The sequence below is a fragment of the Tursiops truncatus genome, chromosome X (genome assembly GCF_011762595.2).
Source record: "Tursiops truncatus isolate mTurTru1 chromosome X, mTurTru1.mat.Y, whole genome shotgun sequence".
Lineage (NCBI taxonomy): Eukaryota > Metazoa > Chordata > Mammalia > Artiodactyla > Delphinidae > Tursiops > Tursiops truncatus.
Window position 1 is genome coordinate 78,583,920 of NC_047055.1, and position 27,032 is coordinate 78,610,951.

Here is a 27,032-nt window from a genome sequence, read left to right on the forward strand (position 1 = left end):
TAAGTGACAGAAGTCAGTCCCAAAAGACCACATACTGTATGATTCCATTTATATAACATGTCCAGGATAGGCAAATCCACAGAGATGGAAAGTAGACTAGAGGTTGCCTAGAGCTGGAGGAGAGAGGAGGAAATGGAGAGTGTCTGTGAATGGGTGCAAGGTTTCTTTTGGAGGTGATGAAAATGTTCTAAAGTTAACTGTGGTGATGGGTGCGCAACTCTGAGAAATACTAAAAATCACTGAATTGTACACTTCAAATGGGTAAATTATATGGCATATGAATTATATATAAAGTTATATATATATGAGACGTATTTACAACAAACTTTATTCTCACCTTTCCATGTGTGCAATCACCAAAATGGAAGGATCTGCCCAAGGTAAACATTCCCAAAAGTATTTCAGAACCTCAAGGCAATTTCTAAATTAAGTGACAGACCTCCAATTAAACACTAGAAAAAAAAAACCCAAAAAAGCACCACTGAAGCCTTATATTCAACTGAGTTCCCCGCTACCAAGTACCACGTAGTTTCTTACTTTGCTGAAGAAGGAAGGAAAAGAGAACTATTATTTTTTTTTTATGTATTAATTTTATTTATTGGCTGTGTTGGGTCTTCACTGCTGTGCGCAGGCTTTCTCTAGTTGCAGCGAGCAGGGGCTACTCTTCGTTGTGGTGTGCAGGCTTCTCATCATAGTGGCTTATCTTATTGTGGCACACGGGCTTAGTTGCTCCGTGGCATGTGGGATCTTCCAGGACCAGGGCTCGAACCCATGTCGCCTGCGTTGGCAGGCATATTCTTAACCACTGCGCCACCAGAGAAGCCCAAGAACTATTATTAAGTGACTAACTGCTATGCACCCAGGACCTTAAATATGTTATTTTGTTTACTATTCATAACAACACTGGGAGGTGGGTTTTATTATGCTCCTTTTAACAGATGAGAAAACTGAAGCCTAGACAGATTAAATAGTACATATTAAATTTGAGGCATATTTTTCCATTGGTTTCTAAAACAGTATTTTCCCTAAATGTGCCATTAGGCTTGATTTCCATGTATTTAGATTTCATGTTAATCATGAAGTCTATTTTTTTACTTATACATTAATTAAAACAGTGAATCATCAAAACTTATAAACAAAATCATCAAAACTTATAAACAAAATACCAACCTGAGAGTCCTGCATTTCAGCCATAGACTCCCTGTTGATATTTGCTATGTCCGCGAAGAGTCTATCAATTGTCTCAGGTATCATAGATGAACCGTCTTTTATAAGCAGGTTTTCAACCATTTCTGAAATAACAATAAATGATAAAGGTGCTGTGAACTATCACCACTGGCTGAAAGTAGCAAATCATTCTGAAATCTGTTCCTAGACCTTTTGTCAAATGAATACAGCATGGAGAAACTTCAATACTCCTTAGAGTAAAACCAAACTGGAGATAAAGTTTATTCTAGCTAAAGGCAAAGTATAATTTTCAAATAACATTTGTATTTCCTGGGAGTCACTTGTTTGTAACTTAATCATCATTACTCATTCTCAAAGTAAAATGCATTGACTTCACAAATAGTCATGTTATTATAGGTCATCTTAAAACTACAGAAGAGAAATTAACAATGTCTTCAAAATTACAAAATGTAGAAATTCTGAAGGGAGACTTAGATACATGCCCTGTAAAACTAAAATACTTATTAATACTTTAAAGCATTAGACAGACATACGCTGAAGTCTTGACCTTACTTTGAGAGAAAAAAAATGACATGCTCAATTAGCAACAACATTAACCAGTTACTGAATCTGTACAATGATGTCACCATTTTCTAAACGGTCTTGAGCTCCAGACCCGATATAGCTGAATCTTATTAGGCCACAGAATTCCTTAAAACCCAAACATGATGTAGAACCATAACTGATGCCTTTCATATTATCAAAATTGAGGTTTTTCCAAACTCGTGTAACAGAGGTCTCCATAACCTACATGTCTCTAATTTCTTGCAACATTTCTGAGCATTAACTAAAAAGAATGTTGTTAACATTCATAACAATACCATAAGAGCACCTTCTGGAAGATTTTTAATCTGCTACAATAAACAGGTATTTAACCTGCTACAACGAACAATAAATCTGCTAACTGAAAAATCTTCAGGACTTTCCTGGTGGCACAGTAGTTAAGAATCTGCCTAACAATGCAGGAGGTACGGGTTCGAGCCCTGGTCCAGGAAGATCCAACATTCTACGGAAGCAAATAAGCCCATGCGCCTCAACTACTGAGCCTGCACTCCAGAGCCCGTAAGCCACAACTACTGAGCCCGCGTGCCTAGAGCCCATGCTCTGCAACAAGAGAAGTCACCACAATGAGAAACCCGCACACCACAACAAAAAGTAGCCCCCACTCGCCGCAACTAGAGAAAGCCCGCGAGCAGCAACAAAGACCCAACGCAGCCAAAAATAAATAAATAAATATTTCTTTAAAAAGAAAACTTTTCAGTTAAATATCAGAAAACAGATTCACATAGAGACTTCACAAAGAAACTTATTTTCAAATACACTCAAACATTTTTTAAAGCTCATAGACTCTTTAGTATCCACTGCATGATCAAAGATATTAGGGAAAATATACCATACATATTTCATATGCCTCAAGTAATGATACATACGAAAAGAAAAACCTCTAGCTTCCTTACTCCCATAAATTGGTTAACAGAAGGACTAATATTAAATATCTTGATTCATCTAAGATTAGGTAAGCATTAGGCTGAGAAATATATATATTATAGTCCTTGCTCAAAATATTGATAACAGAACTAGGAAAGTTTAGACTGGGAGAAAATATTTGCAAATCATATATCTGATAAGGGCTTAATATTCAAAATATATAAAGAAATCATACAACTTAATAGCAAAAGAAAATCCAATTTAAAAATGCCTGAATAGACCCTTTTCCAAAGAAAACACAGTGAAGGCCAACAGGTACATGAAAAAAAAGATGTTCAACATCATTAATCATCAAGGAAATGCAAAGGAAAACCATAATGGTGCAAATAATTGGTGCAGCCACTATGGAAAACAGTAGGCAGGTTCCTCAAAAAATTAAAAATAGGACTACCATATGATCCAGCAATTCCACTTCTGGGTATTTATCTGAAGAAAATGAAAACACTAACCTGAAAAGACCTGTGCAACCCCATGTTCATTGCAGCATTATTTACAATAGCCAAGATGTGGAAAGAACCTAAGTCTCCATCGATGAATGGATTAAAAAAATGTGCTAAATATGTACAATAAAATGTTATTCAGCCATAAAAAAGAATGAAATCTTGCCATCTGCAACAGGTATGGACCTTAAAGGCATTATACTAAGTGAAATAAGTCACACAGAGAAAGACAAATACCGTATGATCTCACTTACATGTGGAATCATTTTTTTTAAAAAAAGGCTCAGAGATACAGGAAACAGACTGGTGGTTGTCAGAAGCAGGAAGTGGAGGGGGGCCCAAATGGGTAAAGGAAGTCAAAAGGTACAAACTTCCAGTTATGAAATAAATAGGTCATAGGGATGCAATATACAGCATGGCAACCATAGTTATTACTATACTGTATATTTTAAAACTGTTATGAGTAAATCTTGGGAGAAGTTTCAAGATGGCAGAGGAGTAAGACGTGGAGATCACCTTCCTCCCCACAAATACATCAGAAATACATCTACATGTGGAACAATTCCTACAGAACATCTACTGAATACTGGCAGAAGACCTCAGACTTCTCAAAAGGCAAGAAACTCCCCACCTACCTGGGTATGGCAAAAGAAAAAAGAAAAAACAGACACAAAAGAACAGGAGTGGGACCTGGACCTCTGGGAGGGAGCTGTGAAGGAGGAAAGGTTTCCACACACTAGGAAGCCCCTTCACGGGCGGAGACAGCGGGTGGCGGAGGGGGGAAGCTTCAGAGCCACGGAGGAGAGCACAGCAACAGGGGTGCAGAGGGCAAAGAGGAGAGATTCCCGCACAGAAGATCGGTGCCGACCAGCACTCACCAGCCCGAGAGGCTTGTCTGCTCACCCGCCGGGGTGGGCGGGGTCTGCGAGCTGAGGCTCGGGCTTCGAAGGTCGGATCCCAGGGAGAGGACTGGGGTTGCCTGCGTGAACACAGCCTGAAGGGGGTTAGTATGCCACAGGTAGCCAGGAGGGAGTCCAGGAAAGAATCTGGAGCTGCCAAAGAGGCAAAACACTTTTTCTTGCCTCTTTGTTTCCTGGTGCGCAAGGAGAGGGGTTCAGAGTGCACATAAAGGAGCTCCAGAGACGGGCGCAAGCCGCGGCTATCAGCGCGGACCCCAAAGACGGGCATGAGACGCTAAGGCTGCTGTTGCAGCCACCAAGAAGCCTGTGTGCAAGCACAGTTCACTATCCACACCGCCCCTCCCGGGAGCCTGTGCACCCCGCCACTGCCAGGGTTTCGGGATCCAGGGATAACTTCCCCAGGGAGAACACATGGCGTGCCTCAGGCTGCTGCAACGTCATGCTGGGCTCTGCCGCCGCAGGCTCACCCCAAACTCCGTACCCCTCCCTTTCCCCCCAGCCTGAGTGATCCAGAGCACCCGAATCAGCTGTTCCTTTAACCCCGTCCTGTCTGAACGAAGAACAGATGCTCTCAGGCAACCTACACAGAGAGGTGGGTCCAACTCCAAAGCTGAAGCCCAGGAGCTGTGCTAACAAAGAAGAGAAAGGGAAATTTCTCCCAGCAGCCTCAAGAGCAGCGGATTAAATCTCCACAATCAACTTGATGTACCCTGCATCTGTGAAATACCTAAATAGACAACGAATCATCCTAAATTGATGAGGTGGACTTTGGGAGCAATGATATGTATTTTTTTCCCTTCTTCTCTTTTTGTGAGTGTGTATGTGTGTGCTTCTGTGATTTTCTCTGTATAGCTTTGCTTTTACCATTTGTCCTAGGGTTCTGTCTGTCCATTTTTTTTGTTGCTGTTGTTTTTAGTATAGTATTTAGCACTTGTTATCATTGATGGATTTGTTTTTTGGTTTGCTTTGGTTGCTCTCTGCTTTCTTTCCTCCTCTTTTTTTATTACTTAAAAAAATTTTAAATTATTTTTTATTTTAATAACTTTATTTTATCTTCCCCTTTCTTTCTTTCTTTTTATTCTCCCTTTGATCCTGAGCCGTGTGAATGACAGGCTCTTGGTGCTCCAGCCAGGCATCAGGGCTATGCCTCTAAGGTGGGAGAGCCAAGTTCAGGACACTGGTCCACAACAGACCTCCCAGCTCCACGTAATATCAAACGGCGAAAATCTCCAAGAGATCTCCATCTCAACACCAACACCCAGCTTCACTCCACGACCAGCAAGCTACAGTGCTGGACACCCTATGCCAAACAACTAAAAAGACAGGAACACAACCCCACCCAGGAGCAGAGAGGCTGCCTAAAATCATAATAAGGCCACAGACACAACAAAACACACCACCAGATGTGGACCTGCCCACCAGAAAGACAAGATCCAGCCTTATTCACCAGAACACAGGCACTACTCCCCTCCACCAGGAGGCCTACACAACCCACAGAACCAACCTTAGCCACTGGGGGAGACACCAAAAACAATGGGAACTACGAACCTGCAGCCTGCAAAAAGGAGAACCCAAACACGGTAAGTTAAGCAAAATGAGAAGACAGAGAAACACACAGCAGATGAAGGAGCAAGGCAAAAACCCACACCAAACAAATGAAGAGGAAATAGGCAGTCTACCTGAAAAATAATTCAGAATAATGATAGTAAAGATGATCCAAATTCTTGGAAATAGAATGGAGAAAATACAAGAAACGTTTAACAAGGACCTAGAAGAACTAAAGAGCAAACAAACAGTGATGAACAACACAATAAATGAAATTAAAAATTCTCTAGAAGGGATCAATAGCAGAATAACTGAGGCAGAAGAATGGATAAGTGACCTGGGAGATAAAATAGTGGAAATAACTAGTGCAGAGCAGAATAAAGAAAAAAGAATGAAAAGAACTGAGGACAGTCTCAGAGACCTCTGGAACAATATTAAACGCACCAACATTCGAACTACAGAGGTCCCAGAAGAAGAAGACAAAAAGAAAGGGACTGAGGGGCTTCCCTGGTGGCACAGTGGTTGGGAGTCCGCCTGCCGATGCAGGGGGCACGGGTTCATGCCCCAGTGCGGGAGGATCCCATGTGCCGCAGAGCGGCTGGGCCCGTGAGCTGTGGCCGCTGAGCCTGCACGTCCGGAGCCTGTGCTCCGCAACGGGAGAGGCCACATCAGTGAGAGGCCCGCGTACCGCAAAACAAAAACAAAAAAGAGAAAAGAAAGGGACTGAGAAAATATTGCAAGAGATTATAGTTCAAAACTTCCCTAATAGGGGAAAGGAAATAGTTAATCAAGTCAAGGAAGCACAGAGAGTCCCATACAGGATAAATCCAAGGAGAAACACGCCAAGACACATATTAATCAAACTATCAAAAATTAATTACAAAGAAAAATATTAAAAGCAGCAAGGGAAAAACAACAAACAACATGCAAGGGAATCCCCATAAGTTTGACAGATGATCTTTCAACAAAAACTCTGCAAGCCATAATGGAGGGGCAGAACATATTTAAAGTGATGAAGGAGAAAAACCTACAACCAAGATGACTCTACCCAGCAAGGATCTCATTCAGATTTGATGGAGAAATTAATACCTTTACAGACCAGCCAAAGCTAAGAGAATTCAGCACCACCAAACCAGCATTACAACAAATGCTAAAGGAACTTCTCTAGGCAGGAAACACAAGAGAAGAAAAAGACCTACAATAACAAACCCCAAACAATTAAGAAAATGGTAATAGAAACATACTTATCGATAATTACCTTAAATGTAAATGGATTAAATGCTACAACCAAAAGACATACACTGGCTAAATGGATACAAAAACAACAAACCGTATATATGCTGTATAAAAAGACCCACTTCAGACCTAGGAACACATACAGACTGAAAGTGAGGGGATGGAAAAAGATATTCCATGCAAAGGGAAATCAAAAGAACACTGGAGTAGCAATTCTCATATCAGACAAAATAAGACTTTAAAACAAAGACTATTACAAGAGACAATGAAGGACACTACATAATGATCAATCCAAGAAGAAGATACAACAATTGTAAATAGTTATGCACCCAACAAAGGAGAACCTCAATATATAAGGCAAATACTAACAGCTATAAAAGGGCAAGTCAACAGTAACACCAGCATAGTAGGGGACTTTAACACCCCACTTTCACTAATGCACAGATCATCCAAAATGAAAATAAATAAGGAAACACAAGCTTCAAATGATACATTCAACAAGATGGACTTAACTGATATTTATAGGACATGGCATCCAAAAACAACAGAATACACATTCTTCTCAAGTGCTCATGGAACATTCTCCAGGATACATCATATCTTGGGCCACAAATCAAGCCTTGGTAAATTTAAGAAAATTGAAATCGTGTCAAATATCTTTTCCGACCACAACGCTATGAGACTAGATATCAATTACAGGAAAAGATCTGTAAAACATACAAACACATGGAGGCTAAACAATACACTACTTAATAACCAAGAGATCACTGAAGAAATCAAAGAGGAAATCAAGAAATACCTAGAAACAAATGACAGTGAAAACACGACAACCCAAAACCTATGGGATGCAGCAAGAACAGTTCTAAGAGGAAGTTTATAGCAATACAATCCTACCTTAAGAAACAAGAAACATCTCAAACAACCAACCTAACCTTACACCTAAAGCAATTAGAGAAAGGAGAACAAAAAAAACCCAAATTTAGCAGAAGGAAAGAAATCATAAAGATAAGATCAGAAATAAATGAAAAAGAAATGAAGGAAACGATAGCAGAGATCAGTAAAACTAAAAGCTGGTTCTTCAAGAAGATAAACAAAATTGATAAACCATTAGCCAGACTCATCAAGAAAAAAAGGAAGAAGACTCAAATCAGTAGAATTAGAATTGAAAAAGGAGAAGTAACAACTAACACGGCAGAAATACAAAGGATCATGAGAGATTACTACAAGCAACTCTATGCCAATAAACTGAACAACCTGGAAAAAATGGACAAATTCTTAGAAATGCACAACCTTCCAAGACTGAACCAGGAAGAAATAGAAAATATGAACAGACCAATCACAAGCACTGAAATTGAGACTATGATTAAAAAACTTCCAACAAACAAAAGCCCAGGACCAGATGGCTTCACAGGAGAATTCTATGCAACATTTAGAGAAGAGCTAACACCTATCCTCCTCAAACTCTTCCAAAATATAGCAGAGGGAGGAACATTCCCAAACTCATTCTACGAGTCCACCATCACCCTGATACCAAAACCAGACAAAGATGTCACAAAAAAAGAAAACTACAGGCCAATATCACTGATGAACATAGATGCAAAAATCCTCAACAAAATACTAGCAAACAGAATCCAACAGCACATTAAAGGATCATACACCACGATCAAGTGCGGTTTATCCCAGGAATGCAAGGATTCTTCAATATACGCAAATCAATCAATGTGATACACCATATTAACAAATTGAAGGAGAAAAACCATATGATCATCTCAATAGATGCAGAGAAAGCTTTCGACAAAATTCAACACCCATTTATGATAAAAACCCTGCAGAAAGTAGGCACAGAGGGAATTTTCCTCAACATAATAAAGGCCATATATGACAGACCCACAGCCAACAATTATTCAACATAGTTTTGGAAGTTTTAGTCACAGAAATCAGAGAAGAAAAAGAAATAAAAGGAATCCAAATCAGAAAAGAAAAAGTAAAGCTGTCACTGTTTGCAAATGACATGATACTATAGAGAATCCTGAAGATGCTACCAGAAAACTACTAGAGCTAATCAATGAATTTGGTAAAGTAGCAGCATACAAAATTAATGCACAGAAATCTCTGGCATTCCTATACAAGAATGATGAAAAATCTGAAAGTGAAATCAAGAAAACGCTCCCATTTACCACTGCAACAAAAAGAATAAAATATCTAGGAATAAACCTACCTAAGGAGACAAAACACCTGTATGCAGAAAATTATAAGACACTGATGAAAGAAATTAAAGATGATACTAATAGATGGAGAGGTATAACCATGTTCTTGGATTGGAAGAATCAACATTGTGAAAATGACTATTCTACCCAAAGCAATGTACAGATTCAATGCAATCCCAATATACTGCCATTGGCATTTGTCACAGAACTAGAACAAAAAATCTCACAATTCGTATGGAAACACAAAAGACCCCGAAAAGCAATCCTGAGAAAGAAAAACAGAGCTGGAGGAATCAGGCTTCCTGACTTCAGACTATAGTACAAAGCTACAGTAATCAAGACAGTATGGTACTGGTACAAAAACAGAAATATAGATCAATGGAACAGGATAGAAAGCCCAGAGATAAACCCAAGCACATATGGTCACCTTATCTTTGATAAAGGAGGCAAGAATATACAATGGAGAAAAGACAGCCTCTTCAATAAGTGGTGCTGGGAAAACTGGACAGCTACACATAAAACAATGAAGTTAGAACACTGCCTAACACAATACACAAAAATAAACTCAAAATGGATTAAAGACCTAAATGTAAGGCCAGACACTATCAATCTCTTAGAGGAAAAAATAGGCAGAACACTCTATGACATAAATCACAGCAAGATCCTTTTTGACCCACCTCCTAGAGAAATGGAAATAAAAACAAAAATAAACAAATGGGACCTAATGAAACTTCAAAGCTTTTGCACAGCAAAGGAAACCATAAACAAGACCAAAAGACAACCCTCAGAATGGGAGAAAATATTTGCAAATGAAACAACTGAGAAAGGATTAATCTCCAAAATTTACAAGCAGCTCATGCAGCTCAATATCAAAAAAAACGAACAACCCTATCCAAAAATGGGCAGAAGACCTAAATGGATATTTCTCCAAAGAAGATATACAGATTGCCAACAAACACATGAAAGAATGCTCAACATCATTAATCATTAGAGAAACGTGAATCAAAACTACAATGAGATATCATCTCACACCGGTCAGAATGGCCATCATCAAAAAATCTACAAACAATAAATGCTGGAGACGGTGTGGAGAAAAGGAAACCCTAATTGCACTGTTGGTGGGAACGTAAATTCATACATCCACGGTGGAGAACATATGGAGGTTCCTTAAAAAACTAAAAATAGAACTACCATACAACCCAGTAATCCCACTACTGGGCATATACCCTGAGAAAACCACTATTCAAAAAGAGTCATGTACCAAAATGTTCATTGCAGCTCTATTTACAATAGATAGGACATGAAAGCAACCTAAGTGTCCATCAACAGATGAATGGATAAAGAAGATGTGGCACATATATACAATGGAATATTACTCAGCCATAAAAAGAAACGAAATTGAGTTATTTGTCATGAGGTGGATGGACCTAGAGTCTGTCACACAGAGTGAAGTAAGTCAGAAAGAGAAAACCAAATACCGTATGCTCACACATATATATGGAATCTAAAAAAAAAAAAATTGGTCATGAAGAACCTAGGGGCAAGATGGGAATAAAGACGCAGACCTATTAGAGAATGGACTTGAGGACACAGGGAGGGGGAAGGGGAAGCTAGGACAAAGTGAAAGAGTGGCATGGACATATATACACTACCAAACATAAAATAGCTAGCTAGTGGGAAGCAGCCCCATAGCACAGGGAGATCAGCTCGTTGCTTTGTGACCACGTAGAGGGGTGGGATAGGGAGGGTGGGAGGGAGGGAGAGGCAAGAGGGAAGAGATATGGGGACATATGCATATGTATAACTGATTCACTTTGTTATAAAGCAGAAATTAACACACCTTTGTAAAGCAATTATACTCCAATAAAAATGTTTAAAAAAAAGAGTAAATATTAAAAGTTATCAACACAAGAAAAAAATTTTCTAACTATGTATGGTGATGGATGTTAAACTAGACTTATTGTGCTGATCATTTTGTAATATACACGAATATTGAATCATTATGTTGTACACCTGAAACTAATATAATGTTGTACGTCAATTATACCTCAATTTAAAAAATAATTAGGAAAGTTTTTAAACAATGTTTTTAAAAATCCAAATATCTTTTAAAAACAGATTTCTTGAAATGTTTTTGAAAAGAAAAAATCCAATATAAATTTTTTAATTTGACTTCCTTTTAAAAAAAATCCAAATATATTTTATTAGAATACCAATTATAAGTCCTAGTGACATAGTATATGAGACTGTGAAGGCGTTAATTTTGATTTGTGAATGTTCTCTTAATATTTTATATAATTCATTCTTTGTCAAAATAATTCTGGTCCTTTCCAAACATATTTTCAGTGTCTCAGTTGAGCAACTTGACTAACACCAGCTGAGGCAATGAGAGCACTGCAGTTCTTGAGGATAAAATGCAGTCAGCAAAGCTGAGTAAGTAATAGAGATCACATAGCTGAATGGTTGAGAGTTACACTATGAAGGAGAGACTTGCTTCTGGGAGAAGCTCAGAAAAGAGCTTGTATAAATACAGCCTATTCCTGAGATGTGAAAACAACACTCTGTATTAAGGTTATATCAGGCAATATTGTACATTTTGAAAAAAACGATTAAATTATCCTCCTGGCTACTGAAATAAACTATGATTTACAACATGATTGCAGTCAATTTTTTTTTTAATTTTTTTTGCGATCCGTGGGCCTCTCACTATTGTGGCCTCTCCCATTGCGGAGCACAGGCTCCGGACGCGCGGGCTCAGCAGCCATGGCTTACGGGCACAGACACTCCGCGGCATGTGGGATCCTCCCGGACCGAGGCACAAACCCGTGCCCCCTGCATCAGCAGGTGGACTCTCAACCACTGCGCCACCAGGGAAGCCCCCAGTCTATTTAATTTAAATGAGATTCATCCTAGTTAAAACTGGGGAGTCACTCTATTGAGGCAGCCACGTTAATCTGTACCAATTAATTCTGATTAGATAGACAGCATTCCAGGTACAGTATAATAGAAAATAAACTTCTTCCCTTTCCTTGAGGAAGGGAGCTTCTGTTACAACATGGAAAAAAATCTATCAACAGTCCTGCCAAGTCTCTCCCAGTGACCTCCATCAACTCAACCAGTCATTCAAAAGCCAAAGCAGTTCAAAGACTTGCCAGGGTCAATTCAAGATTTTACTCCAAATCACAATGATTACTTGCAATTTCTTCAGTGAGAAAAGAACCAAAAATGACAATAAAATTAACATTTGCATAATGCTTTACAGTCTCAAAGCTTTTTCACATGCATTCTCATTTAATCATCAATCTACTCTGTAAAGGAGATACTTTTATAAGACGCAGGAACTGAGATATAACAAAGTATAGTGACTTCTCAAAGGTGACAGAAAGAGGAAGTAGCAAACTAGGAGCTGAACTCAGGCTTTCTAATTTGAAATCCTGTCCTTCCACTATACTAGGCCTATTGGAAAAGGCCTGGAAGAACTGACTTGCCAGGACTCTGAGACAACTAAAAAACAGTAGAAAAAGAAAAAATGAGCCAACACCATTCAGAGTGTTGAGGATACTGGGAGAGGGAAGGGTAAGCTGGGACAAAGTGAGAGAGTGGCATGGACATATATACACTACCAAACGTAAAATAGCTATAATTCTGATTGTAAGCTAAGAAAAACTATTCCAGCAGAGGCTACTTTTAATGAGGACAGTCGAAATGTCCAAAACAGTATCAAAAGGGCATGGCAAAAAAACTCAAGCCAACTCAGGACAAACAGGTTTAGTGACAGATAAAACCACACTGTAAATCATACTTTCTATCTAATGGTCAGAGAGACGATCATTTTTCATATACAATGTTCCAGGAGGACCCAACTGACAAACTGGGTATGGCACAAGAGAATCCAAGCAGCGAATCATAATGCACAAGTCAGATGAAACTGCATGAACCATAGTTCCAAGAGAATTATTCACAGCAGTGTATTGTAGTTCTGAGCAGCATCTTGGTCCTGGAGAGCAACTAGGAAAGGATACAGGGCAGGCTAGCTCCATGAAAATCATGACAGTCAGTAAAGATACAGTTCTAAAGCTCAACAGGTGCCTACAGTATGCCCCTAGCATGTTAAATCTCAAATCTGATGGCCAGTATGACTTCATTCCAAACCAGTCTCTTCCCTACAACATAATACTGTTATTCTTTCTTGCCCTGTACAGAACTGGCTCAGGGACTGAAACAAACCTAGACCTGGGCTCATTAGGAGATAAAGCTATGTAAAATTTTGGAGGGCAACTGGCTGGATGGTGGCGGGAAGTAAAAAGGCAAGAGCTGACTATATCATGCTAACCAAAAAAGGAATTTCCAACTTGATTCTGGTGAGGAAAGACATCCAGTCACATCCAGGGTACTAAACTTTAAAGACTAAAGGGTAGAATTATACTTACATTGAACAAACCATAGCAGTAGGAGGAATATCTCAAAAAAGCCACAACTCAGTCCTCTAAACCAAATGCACATTGTATAAATGTTGCAATGAATCTGGTATTTTATTTCTTTCACACTCCTATAAAATGCAAGGTCAATAACCAATCTCAATTTGCCAATTCATCCAATCCTACCCCTAAGCATCTGTATATATTTACAAAGTATCTGTATGTATTACTCTTTTATTCTCATTACATCATCTTACCCATTGTAGCTGAACCCTACTGCTCTTGACTGAGTCTTCTGTTCAGCTAATATCTGCTTTGTTTTAGTGACCATGGTTACCAAAGGCTATTTCTGTCTATTTAACAACTTAATTAATTAACTTGTTTACTGAGTGTTAACAATGCACTAGGCACTGAAGACAGACTTATCCAAGACACCTTCCCAGTAGATTCACATCTAAATCAGACCAAAACATACATGGAAACGTTGGGAATGCAGTAAGTAGACTATAACAACACAGTTGGAAGGTTGAAGTGGATTAGCTGAGTACATTATAGCAACTCTCACCAAAGAGGTCTTTGAAGGAAGAAAGAAACCTAAGTTGATTCAACTGTCTTTGTGATTTCTTATCTCTATACTATTGTAAACTACACATAATACACATAAAACTTGCTTGCAAAATATTCATCAAATATTTAATGAAACCAAATGCATGACGGCTAATCTTCCACACAAGATATCTTTAGCCTTTCCATTCCTAACAGAATGCACTAGTTATTTAGAGGATTGCTAAGCAAAATGTCATAAACAATTAAGCATCTTATGAACTGCTTTTTTTATTTTTTTGCGGTACGCGGGCCTCTCACCGTTGTGGCCTCTCCCGTTGTGGAGCACAGGCTCCGGACGCGCAGGCTCAGCGGCCACGGCGGCTCAGCGGCCACGGCTCACGGGCCCAGCCGCTCCGCGGCACGTGGGATCTTCCCGGGCCGGGGCACGAACCCGTGTCCCCTGCATCGGCAGGCGGACTCTCAACCACTGCGCCACCAGGGAAGCCCCATGAACTGCTTTTGATGGTGATAGAATAACACAGGAAAGTTTTATCTGAGCCCATGTGCATTTCCAAATCATCATCAGAAATATATAGCATCATTCCTGGTGACAGTGTTACTATCCTTGTGGGCAATATGAATGAATAAGACAAGAGTTATTTCATTCATTAATTCAATAAACATTTAATGATATCAAGTATTCTGCTAAGCACCAAGAATAATGTAAACAAGACACAGTTCCCTCCCTTGAGGAGCTTACACACATTTCCACACAAGATGTATGGTATACACATGTATCAATCAACCAATTTTTTAGAGCTCTAAGTCACCTTAAAATTCTAGTAACCCACTCTAATTTTACAATTAATTAAAATAAGCTACAGGGAAGTTAATTAACTTGCCCAAGATCAAAGCTATTAGTAGTACAGCATGAACAAAATCCACAACTGTACTTTCTGCTTTGGCTGGTGTCTATATTTCTCCTTGTAAAAGTTAATACAACAAACATTTATTGAATGCTTGGTACCAGGCAGATACTAGGGATCTTACTTACTAGGAATACAAAGATGAGTGAAACAGTCTATACCATGAAGCAGATCACACAATATTAACAGAAATTAAAATGAGAAAACTTACAATATAATAAGTGCTGTGAGTGCAAGACACTACAGAAATATAAAGGAAGAATTAAGTAACTACCCGTTTGAGAGTTGGCATATAGGAATGGCAGAATAGGCTTCACTGAGTGCTATTTGAGGTGGGTCTTGATGGATCACTTAAGAGTTTGCCAGGCAACATGCCAAACACAAGGAAAAACATGCAGGTGTGGAAAGCACAATGGGTTCAAATAACCATAAGTAGTTATGTATGGTTGGAAAAAAGGGTAAAGGAAGATTATAGGAAATACCATTAGAAAGGTATGTAGGGGCCAGAGCTTGAAACACACTGTATGGTATACTAACAAAGTTCCACTTTGTTAGTTAACACTGTCTCTTTATTTCATAAACTATATTATTTCTACCTAATATGTGCATACCAGATGACTCCAACAAGTATATCAACAAGATTTCTGCACAGGCCAAACAGACACTGTGCTTATGACTCTGAGCTACATGGCACACTCTTGGGACACTTCCTAATAATTCCATCACTCCTAATCTGAGGATCCCACTGTGGCATTTAAAGGAATGGGAAAAAATTGTTGAGGGAGGCTTTCAAATGAATAAAGTCCTTTGAGATTCAATGAAAGTCAATTATCTTGAGTGAGTTTTCCTACTAAACTTTTCAGTCTAGACCTGCAGTCTAACATGGCAGTCACATGTGATTACTGAGCACCTGAAATGTAGTTAGTCCAAATTGAGATGGGCTATAATTGTAAAGTACACACCAGATTTCAAAGATTTAGTATAAAAAATGTAAAATATCTCAGTAATTTTCTATATTGATTACATGTTGAAATAATATTCTGGATGTGTAGGGCTATAAACAGAGTATCAAAATTATTATTACTATTATTATTATTTAAAATAATTGTACCTGTTTCTCTCTGCTTTTTAAATGTGGCTACTAGAAATTTTTAAATTACACTGTAGCTCACATTATATTTCTATTGTACAGGGCTGGTCTAAAGTATATACTGTCATTGGCTTCTGAAGATTTAATGATACAAACTTGTTAATACCTACTTCCTTAACAGTTGTCACAGATTTAACAGAAAAAAGAAAGTAAAAACTTGGATTTTTTTTTCGCCAGCCTCTCACTGCTTTGGCCTCTCCCGATGCGGGGCACAGGCTCCGGACGCGCAGGCCCAAAGGCTATGGCTCACGGGCCCAGCCGCTCCGCGGCATGTGGGATCCTCCCGGACCAGGGCACAAACCCATGTCCCCTGCATCGGCAGGCAGACTCTCAACCACTGCGCCACCAGGGAAGCCCCAAAACTTGGTTATTTTAATAGACCATAAGGATATTTATATTAGAGCAAATACAAAGATGTTAGAAATCTAGAAAAAGGAGAATTGTCTTCAAATTAACAACAGGAAAGGGAGTTCCAAAGCTTGATAAACAGTTGCCATTCTTTAAGAAGAAATAACGCTCATGTTGAGGTGGAAAACTGGCCTGAATTATCTTGGTACTACTATTCAACAACACTCAACTTTTTGCTATTCCCATGTTAAGTCACCTTCTATTTTGTATGGTCCTGGTGCTTGTCAAGATGAGGAACTTTTTCTTTCTGAATCAAGCAGGACAGTTTTAGGAAACACCCCCAGCCCAGATGCTACTGTTTCTTAAATTAAGAATTTGGGCCTTTCAAAACCTGTCCTCCAAAAAGGAAATAATCTGTAAAACCTGGTTACAAAAGCACTTTACATCTCAGCAAATCCATTCCTAGATATTCTCCCCAAGAGAAATGAAAACCTAAATCACTTAAAACTTATACATGAATATTCATAGCAACTTAGTCATGATAGTCGAAAATGTCCACCAACTGATGAATAAACAAATTGTGATCTAGTCATTCAGTGGAATGCTACTAAACAATAAAAAAGAATTAACTATTTATATATGAAACAATATGGATGACTCTCAAAACGATTATGCTTAGTGAAAGACACCATAGCGGGGCTTCCCTGGTGGCAGAGTGGTTAAGAGTCCGCCTGCTGATGCAGGGGACACAGGTTCACGCCCCAGTCCGGGAAGATCCCACCTGCCACGGAGCAGCTAGGCCCATGAGCCATGGCCACAGAGCCTGTGCTCCGCAACCAGAGAGGCCACAAGAGTGAGAGGCCCGTGTACCGCAAAAAAAAAAAAAAAAAAAAGGACACCATAGGAAAAAAGTATATACTGAATGATTTCATTTATAAACTAATCTGCAGTGACAGAAATCAGAACAGTGGTTGACTGGGGTAGAGGGTTGTGGGTAGATTGACAGCAAAGGGGTATGGTAGAATTCTCTGAGATGAAAATGTTCTATTTCTTGATTGTAATGGCGGTTATACAGGTTACATTTGCCCCCCCCACACACACACACCCAAAAAAAAAGCATCAACCTATACACTTAAAGTGTGTGAATTTTGGACTTCCCTGGTGACACAGTGGTTAAGAATCCGCCTGCCAATGCAGGGGACACAAGTTCAATCCCTTGTCCAGGAAGATCCCACATGCCGTGGAGCAACTAAGCCTGTGTGCCACAACTACTGAGCCTGTGCTCTAGAGCCCGCAAGCCACAACTACGGAGCCCACGCACAACTACTGAAGCCCACGCACCCTAGAGTCCACGCACTGCAACTACTGAAGCCCGCGTGCTCTAGGACCCATGTGCTGCAACTACGGAGCCTGCGTGCTGCAACTACTGAAGCCCATATGCCTAGAGCCCATGCTCCACAACAAGAGAAGCCACCAAAATGAGAAGCCCGCACACTGCAACAAAGAGTAGCCCCCACTAGCCACAACTAGAGGAAGCCCGCATGCAGCAACGAAGACCCGATGCAGCCAAAGAATAAATAACTGTTTTTTAAAGTGTGTGAATTTTATTGTATGTAAAGTATATCTCAGTAAAGTTAATTTCTAAGAAAGAAAGAATAAGAAAAGAAAAGGAAAAGGAAAGAGGAAGTTGAGGAGAGAGAAAGAAGGAAAAAGTACTACAGAGCTGAAATCCCTGGAGGCTGTAGGTCAGGAGCAGGATAGCATAGTGTGGCATCAAACTTTGTTCACAATCAAGAAGGCAGCCTCAACGGTGAACAGGAGGTTCACCCACTTTCGCCACCCTCACCCATTTCCCTCATCCCTCCCCAAAACTGTAACTATGTGAGGTGACAAATGTCTTAACATTATTTCCATAATCACTTTGCAGTACATACATATATAAAAATCACTATGCCATACACCTTAAACTTATACAATATTATATGTCAATTATATCTCAATAAAGCTGGGAGAAAACGTTGAATAGGAGTTGGTAACAGACATTCACGTACAGACAGCCCCAAGAACCCTTCAAAGAGATGAACAAAAATTCTAAATCTAGAGATAAAGCCAAGTATAGAACAAGACAGTTGCCAGGCTTTGTCAGGCAGGTTGAATAGGCATTCTCAGAATACTAGAGCAAATCAGGCAGGTGGAATAAGCATACTCAGAGGACTAGAGCTCATCAATGAATTTGGTAAAGTTGCAGGATATAAAAATAATACACAGAAATCTCTTGCATTCCTATACACTAACAATGAAAGATCAGAAAGAGAAGTTAAGGAAACAATCCCATTTACCATCGCATTAAAAAGAAAAAAAATAACTAGGAATAAACCTACCGAAGGAGGCAAAAGACCTGTACTCAGAAAACTATAAGATACTGATGAAAGAAATCAAAGATGACACAAGCAGATGGAGAGCTATACCATATTCTTGGAAGAGAAGAATCAATATTATCAAAATGACTATACTACCCAAAGCAATCTACAGATTCCATGCAAACCCTATCAAATTACCAATGGCATTTTTCACATGACTAGAACGAAAAATTTTACCATTTGTATGGAAATACAAAAGACCATGAATAGCGAAGCAATCGTGAGAAAGAATAATGGAGCTGGAGGAATCAGGCTCCCTGACTTCAGACTATACTACACAGCTACAATAATCAAAACAGTATGGGGCTTCCCTGGTGGTGCAGTGGTTGAGAGTCCGCCTGCCGATGCAGGGGACACAGGTTCGTGCCCCAGTCCGGGAAGACCCCACATGCCACAGAGCGGCTAGGCCCGTGAGCCATGGCTGCTGAGCCTGTGCGTCCAGAGCATGTGCTCCACAACAGGAGAGGCCACAAAATTGAGAGGCCCGCATACCACACACACAAAAAAAAAAACAGTATGGTACTGGCAGAAAAAAAGACAAATAGATCAATGGAACAGGATAGAAAGCCCAGAGATAAACCCACGCAACTACGGTCAACTGATCTATGACAAAGGAGGCAAGAATACACAATGGGGAAAAGAGAGTATCTTCAATAAATGGTGCTGGAAAAACTGGACAGCCCCATGTAAAAAAATAAAATTAGAACATTCTTTAACACCACACACAAAAATAAACTCAAAATGGATTAAAGACCTAAATATAAGACCGGATACTATAAAACTCTTAGAGGAAAACAGGCAGAACACACTCTGACATAAATCTCAGCAAGATCTTTTTTGATCTACCTCCTAGAGTAATGAAAATAAAAACAAAAATAAACAAATGGGACCTAATGAAACTTAAAAGCTTTTGTACAGCAAAGGAAACCATAAACAATACAAAAGGACAACCCACAGAATGGGAGAAAATATTTGCAAAGAAGCGACCAACAAGGAATTAATCTCCAAAATATACAAACAGCTCATGCAGTTCAGTATCAAAAAAACAAACAACCCAATCAAAAAATGGGCAGAAGACCTAAGTAGACGTTTCTCCATAGAAGGCTACAGATGGCCAACAGACACATGAAAAGATGCTTAACATCACTAATTATTAGAGAAATGCAAATCAAAACTACAAGTTATCACCTCACACCAGTCACAATGGCCATCAAAATATCTACAAACGATAAATTCCGGAGAGGGTGTGGAGAAAAGGGAACCCTCCTCCTACACTGTTGGTGGGAATGTAAATTGGTGCAGCCACTATGGAGAACACTACGGAGGTTCCTTTAAAAAAGTAAAAATAGAGCTACCATATGATCCTGCAATCCCACTCCTGGGCATATACCGGGAGAAAACCATAATTCGAAAAGATACATGTACCCCAATGTTCACTACAGCACTATTTATAATACCTGGGACATGGAAGCAACCTAAATGTCCATCGACAGAGGAATGAAAGAAGAAGATGTGGTGTATATATATATATACAATGAAATATTACTCATCCATAAAAAAGAACAAAATAATGCCATTTGCATCAAAATGGATGGACCTAGAGACTGTCATACTGAGTGAAGTAGATCTCAAAGACAAATATCATGTGATATCACTTATATGTGGAATCTAAAAAAATGGTACAAATGAACCTATCTATAAAACAGAAATAGAGTCACAGATGTAGAAAACAAACTTATGGTTACCAAGGGGGAAAGAGGGGGGAGGGATAAATTGGGAGATTGGGATTGACATACACACACTACTATATATAAAATAAATAACTAGGGGGCTTCCCTGGTGGCGCAGTGGTTGAGAGTCCACCTGCTGATGCAGGGGACGCGGGCTCGTGCCCCAGTCCAGGAAGACCCCATGTGCCGCGGAGCGGCCAGGTCCGTGAGCCATGGCCCCTGAACCTGCGCATCCAGAGCCTGTGCTCTGCAACGGGAGAGGCCACAACAGTGAGAGGCCTGTGTACCGCAAAAAAAAAAAAAAAAATAGATAACTAAGAATCTACTGTATAGCACAGGGAACTCTACTCAATACTCTGTACTGACCTATATGGCAATAGAATCTAAAAAAGAGTGGACATATGTATAACCAATTCACTTTGCTGTACAACAGAAACAAACACAACATTGTAAATCAACTATACTCCAATGAAAATTAATTTTAAAATAAACAAATATTTTTTAAAAAGCATACTCAAGCTTGCTGCTTAATGAACTGATGTCAACCTGAAGTTTTTATTTTTTTAATATTTATTTATTTATTTGGCTGCATCAGGTCTTAGTTGTGGCATGTGGGATCTTCAGTGTGGCATGCGGGATCTTTAGTTGAGGTATGCGGGACCTTTACTTACGGCATGCGGGATTTTTAGTTGCATCATGCGAACTCTTAGTTGCAGCATGTGGTATCTAGTTCCCTGACCAGGGATCAAACCCAGGCCCCCTGCATTGGGAGCGCAGAGTCTTAGCAACTGGACAACCAGGGAAGTCCCTGAAGTGAAGTTTTTAATGACATAACATTCTGTCCTTGGCCCTCTCCTATTTAACAAATTTATCTATGATTTGGATGAAGAAGTTGAGAGAGAAACAGATAACAAATAAGACAGAAGATATAATCAGGAGCAAAAATTAAATCTCCAGTTATAGCAATGACATTAATGTAAGAAAAAATTAAAGCCCTGCACTTATGTCTCCAAAACTAACTGCACCAATATATGACAGGCAAGATGTAGCTTAATAGAAGCATGTATTAAAAAAAGACTGAGGGGGCTTCCCTGGTGGTGCAGTGGTTGAGAGTCCACCTGCCGATGCAGGGGACACGGGTTCATGCCCCAGTCTGAGAAGATCCCACATGCCGCGGAGCGGCTGGGCCCGTGAGCCATGGCCGCTGAGCCTGCGCATCCGGAGCCTGTGGTCCGCAATGGGAGAGGCCACAACAGTACCGGAAAAAGAAAAAAAAGACTGAGGGTCTTCTGGGGACCAAAAGCTCAAAATGAGTCATTAGTGTGGTGTGACTGCCACCACTCAAAAAAAGAAAAAAAAAATCAATCTTAGCTATATCGGTATCTAAAGACAATGATGATCATTCCTAAATCTAAAGAGAAAAATTATTTTGAGCTGATCATATCGAACCTAGAGAATTGTGTTCTGTTCTGGGTACCATGCTTTAAGGAATAACATGAAAGGAACAGAGCATGTTCAGAGGACAGCACACAAAATGATGAGAGGACTAGAAACCACGTAATATGAGAAATGACTAAAAGAACTAAAAATGCTGAATCTGAAGAAAAGACTTCCCAGGGGACATAACTACCTTCAAATAGTTGAAGAGCTGACATGCAGAAAAGGAGTTATAATTATTTAGACCCAGTGAGTATAACTTAGACCAATTTGTATTCCTTTTTGGCCTTGAAATTGATTGGAATTGATGGTACAAAAAGAGGGATGTTATGTCAATTCTCCCTGAGAAGAAAATAAGCTAAGCCATCACATGGCCCTTTGTGGTCCATTTTTACAAAATCTGACTGAAAAGGCTGTGTACACAGAAAAGAAAACTCAAATGGTCCATAAATTTATGAAAATATATCCAAGTTCACTAGTTGACAGAGAAATGCAAATTAAAACACCCATGTAATATGATAACATGAGAGAAAATAGAACTGGCTGATAGGTTTCTGGGAACTCTCTGCACTATCTCTGTAACTATTCTGTAAATCTAACATTACCCCAGGATAAAATGTTAATTAAAAACACCACCACCAGACTTCCTTGGTGGCGCAGTGGTTAAGCATCCGCCTGCCGATGCAAGGGACGTGGGTTCAATCCCTGGCCCGGGAAGATCCCGCATGCCGCAGAGCAACTAAGCCCGCACACCGCAACTATTGAGCCTGCGCTCTATAGCCCGCGTACCACAGCTACTGAAGCCCGTGCACCTAGAGCCCGTGCTCTGCAACAAGAGAAGCCACCGCGATAAGAAGCCCGTGCACCACAACTACTGAGCTTGCACTCTAGAGCCTGCAAGCCACAACTACTGAGCCCACGTGCCACAACTACTGAAGCCCGCACACCTAGAGCCCATGCTCCGCAACAAGAGAAGCCACCACAATAAGAAGCCTTCACACCACAACAAAGAGCAGCCCCCACTCACCGCAACTAGAGAAAGCCTGCGCGCAGCAATGAAGACCCAATGCAGCCAAAACTAATTAATTAATTAATTTTAAAAACCCTTCACTCATGAACAATTTCTAAAGTCTGGCAATACCGAATATTAGCAATAATATAGGGAAAGAGAAAAGAAGAGGGAGTATAAATTGTTAAAACTACTGTGGACAGCAATTTGGTAATATTTGTTAAGTTAAACATGCTTGTAGCTTTTGACCCAGCAGTAAAACTTCTTAATGTACACCCGAGAATAGCACTGCCACTATAGAGCAGCCACTAGCCACATGTGACTATTGAGCGCTTGAAATGTGGCAAGTCCAAAATGAGATATGCTTTAACTATAAAATACATACCAAATTTCAAAGACTTTGTACAGAAAAAAAAGAATGTAAATATCATTAATAATTTTTATATCAATTACATGTTGGTATGATAACATTTTGGATGTACTGAGCTAAATAATCTGTATTGTTAAAATTAATTTCATCTGTTTAACCTTTTCTAATGTGGTACTAGGAAATATAAAATTATCTGTGTTTGCACTGTGTTTCAACTGTACAGCACTGCCCTAGAGCCTCATCCACTAGTGCTCAAGAAATAAATTTAGTGAGTCATAACCAACATTTTGTAAATGAAAAAGCATAGAATAGGAAATATCATAGTGTGCTGTGTGTAATAAGGGTAAAATGATTTCATTAAACTTTTGATACTGGGATGTGATGTAAAATATAATATTTCCTTGCCATAGCTGGCAGTCAAAAATTTTTGAAAGCTCCTAATAAACACTACAAAACACAATGTTGTAATGCTGTTGAGATTAGATAAATTGTGGTACACTTATATTCAATGTATTATTACTAGTCAGCGGTGTAAATAAATGAACTAGAGCTAAAATATCCATATGGGTAAATATCCAAAACATAATACTGAGCAAAAAATACAAGTTGCAGGGAAAAAACTATACAAAATGATACAATTTATGTAATACTTCAAATGATGAAAAACGGGCACCTCAATCTTTTCATTCTTTGGAACAGTGAAATATCTGAAGCATATGACAAAATGTGAAGATTCAACAAAACTTAGTGGTAGTTTTAGAGGCGTTCATTATATTATTCTCCTTACTTTTCTGTGTGCTTCAAATATTTATGTAAATACCAGGTCTCAAATACCATATACTTAAAAGTCATAATCCCTATTCAATACTTATATCTTTAAGATAGTATATCCTAAATTAAAACTTCTGGTAGGTGGTAGTGGGCTTTGTTGCTGTTTTAAAATGACAAGCATTAACAAAATACTGACCTAAACTTTCTTAAAGCATAGATTTGTAGCCACCCTGGTTACAACATATTTCATTATTATATAAACGTGAATGCAAATGTACCACAGGTCTAATCATGTCCCCAGAAAAAAAGAAGTATGGTGAACTCTCCCATATCTGGCATGGTCGAGGAATCTGGGGTCTAGTCCATCGAATTGCTTCTGTTTACTAAGAACTCCCACAAATATCATCCATAGAGGGCTTCCCTGGTGGCGCAATGGTTGAGAGTCCGCCTGCCGATGCAGGGGACACGGGTTCGTGCCCCGGTCCAGGAGGATCTCACATGCCGCGGAGCGGCTGCGCCCGTGAGCCATGGCCGCTGAGCCTGCGCATCCGGAGCCTGTGTGCTCCGCAACGCGAGAGGCCACAATAGTGACAGGCCCGCGTACCCAAAAAAAAAAAAAAAAAAAAAAACTAAAGCTTCACAGGATATAATTTATTTTTAACTGATGATTATGGAAAGGCACTTCAGGATCTAGCCGTAATTTTTTAATGTACTTTTAACGCAGGAGATTTCTATTTCAGATTAAACCAGTGTTATTATGCATGCCACAAAAATCCTGAGAAAACAAGCTGTGAATTGTGAATTCTATTTCCCTACGCTAGTTTATAAAAGGGTTCCGGTGTCTTAAACATCAACACTGCTTTCCGATACCTATAGGAGAAAACTTGGAGCTGTGAATAGGCCAAAGAGATAAAATTAGGAAAGAAAATACATTCAGAAGATCTTAGATAAGGTAGCGAACAGTCTGACATTTTCTAGTGCAAAGCTAAATACCTTTAAAGTCCATGAAACGAATATCAACGGCGTCCATTTTTAAATCTCCGGTTCAGGCCTACGAAATAAGAAAATATTTTAATATTCTGTCCTTTATTCTCCAGCTTCTCAATAAATTTCTTTTCAAAGTTTTCCTGTTAGTTGTTACCCAAAAAAAATGCTGAGGAAATTTTAAAACCCAGAAAAAGCAGTTAATGAGAGGCAGCAGCAAGCAGTCCGGCGACGGGACTCCGGCCACGGGTTTCCGGCTCAGGGGAAATTTTCGTCGGACTTCTTTTCTAAGGACAATCCGCCTAATTGGTTCAAAATCCCCTGACCCCGACGCACATACGTTCTAAGCATCCAATCACTGACGGTCCTTCGCCCCCCCCACCCACCCACCCCCGGGCCGGCGCACCACTCCACATACTTCATCCAAGTCCCGCGCCGCCGCACCACTCCACATACTTCATCCAAGTCCCTCCGCCGCACCACTCTCCATACTTCAAGTCCCAAAACCCTGTCTTTCCCCGTCTTCCTTCACCGGAGAGTCAGCTCCATAGTTCGAAATCACTGCCTCAGGGCCACTTTAAAAAGTGTTGACCTAACGACCGCATCTCCTTGCTAGTTAGAAACAACTAACCTGTACACCTCCGCCAGGACAGCCGACGCCACAGTGCTCCCTGCGCAAACCAAGTCCCCAGTGCCAGTGAAGACGCTTGGAAAGCTCCTCCCCCCATAGCGATGAGAGGCCTCTCCCAATTGACGTTTTCCCTTCATCTCGAAGCCTGAGTTTCTGGGCACAGTCCAGGCGTGAAGTTCTGGGGATGCAGTTCAGAGAGCCGGGGTGAGAATCAATGAAAGTGAGGGAGTATAGTGCAATACTGAAACATACTGCAGTTACTGCGGGAAGAGTGCAGATGGCGAGGGTTACAGGAAAGAGGAGAGCAGGCCTTCGAAAGAAAAAAAGAAAAGGGACAGGGCTTCCCTGGTGGCACAGTGGTTGAGAGTCCGCCTGCCGATGCAGGGGACACGGGTTTGTGCCCCGGTCCGGGAAGATCCCACATGCCGCGGCGTGGCTGGGCCCGTGAGCCATGGCCGCTGAGCCTGCGCATCCGGAAGCCTGTGCTCCGCAACGGGAGAGGCCACAGCAGTGAGAGGCCCGCATACTGCAAAAACAAACAAAAGAAAGAACAGGGACAGAGGGAGGGAGGAAGAAACGGAAAGTAAACAGTGTTGCCCAATGGTTATTCAAGAGTGCAAAGGTCAGAAATATAAGAAGTTGAGAAGGCCTTCCCTGGTGGCGCAGTGGTTAAGAATCCGCCTGCCAATGCAGGGAACACGGGTTCGAGCCGTGGTCCGAGAAGATCCCACATGCCGCGGAGCAACTAAGCCCGTGCACCACAACTGCTCAGCCTGCACTCTTAAGAGCCCGTGAGCCACAACTACTGAAGCCCCTGCACCTAAAGCCCGTGTTCCGCAACAAAAAAAGCCACCGCAGTGAGAAGCCTGCACACCACAATGAAGAGTAGCCCCCACTCACCGCAGCTAGAGAAAGCCCACACACAGCAACGAAGACCCAACATAGCCAAAAATAAATAAATAAAATAAATAAATTTATTAAAAAAAAAAAAGAATCCACCTGCCAATGCAGGGGACACGAGTTCGAGCCCTGGTCTGGGAAGATCCCACATGCCTCAGAGCAACCAAGCCCGTGCACCACAGCTACTGAGGCTTCACTCTAGAGCCGGAGAGCCACAACGACTGAAGCCCACGCGCCTAGAGCCCATGCTCCGCAACAAGAGAAGCCACTGCAATGAGAAGCCCACGCACAGCAACAAAGGGTAGCCTCCGCTTGCTGCAACTAGAGAA

General features: G+C 40.4%; 1 protein-coding gene across 1 annotated transcript in view; it reads right to left on the minus strand.

Annotated features, from left to right (window-relative positions):
• Window positions 1–25,908, minus strand: part of TEX11 (testis expressed 11) — a 345,588-nt gene extending 319,680 nt beyond the window's left edge. Inside the window, exons 1-3 of the mRNA XM_033849819.2 lie at window positions 25,804–25,908; window positions 25,182–25,239; window positions 1,171–1,292 (exon numbers count right to left, since the gene is read on the minus strand). Coding sequence (XP_033705710.1) covers window positions 1,171–1,292; window positions 25,182–25,218 — 159 coding nt within the window. The 5' untranslated portion in view covers window positions 25,219–25,239; window positions 25,804–25,908. The remainder of the gene's footprint in view (window positions 1–1,170; window positions 1,293–25,181; window positions 25,240–25,803) is intronic.
• Between the last annotated feature and the right edge of the window lie 1,124 nt (window positions 25,909–27,032).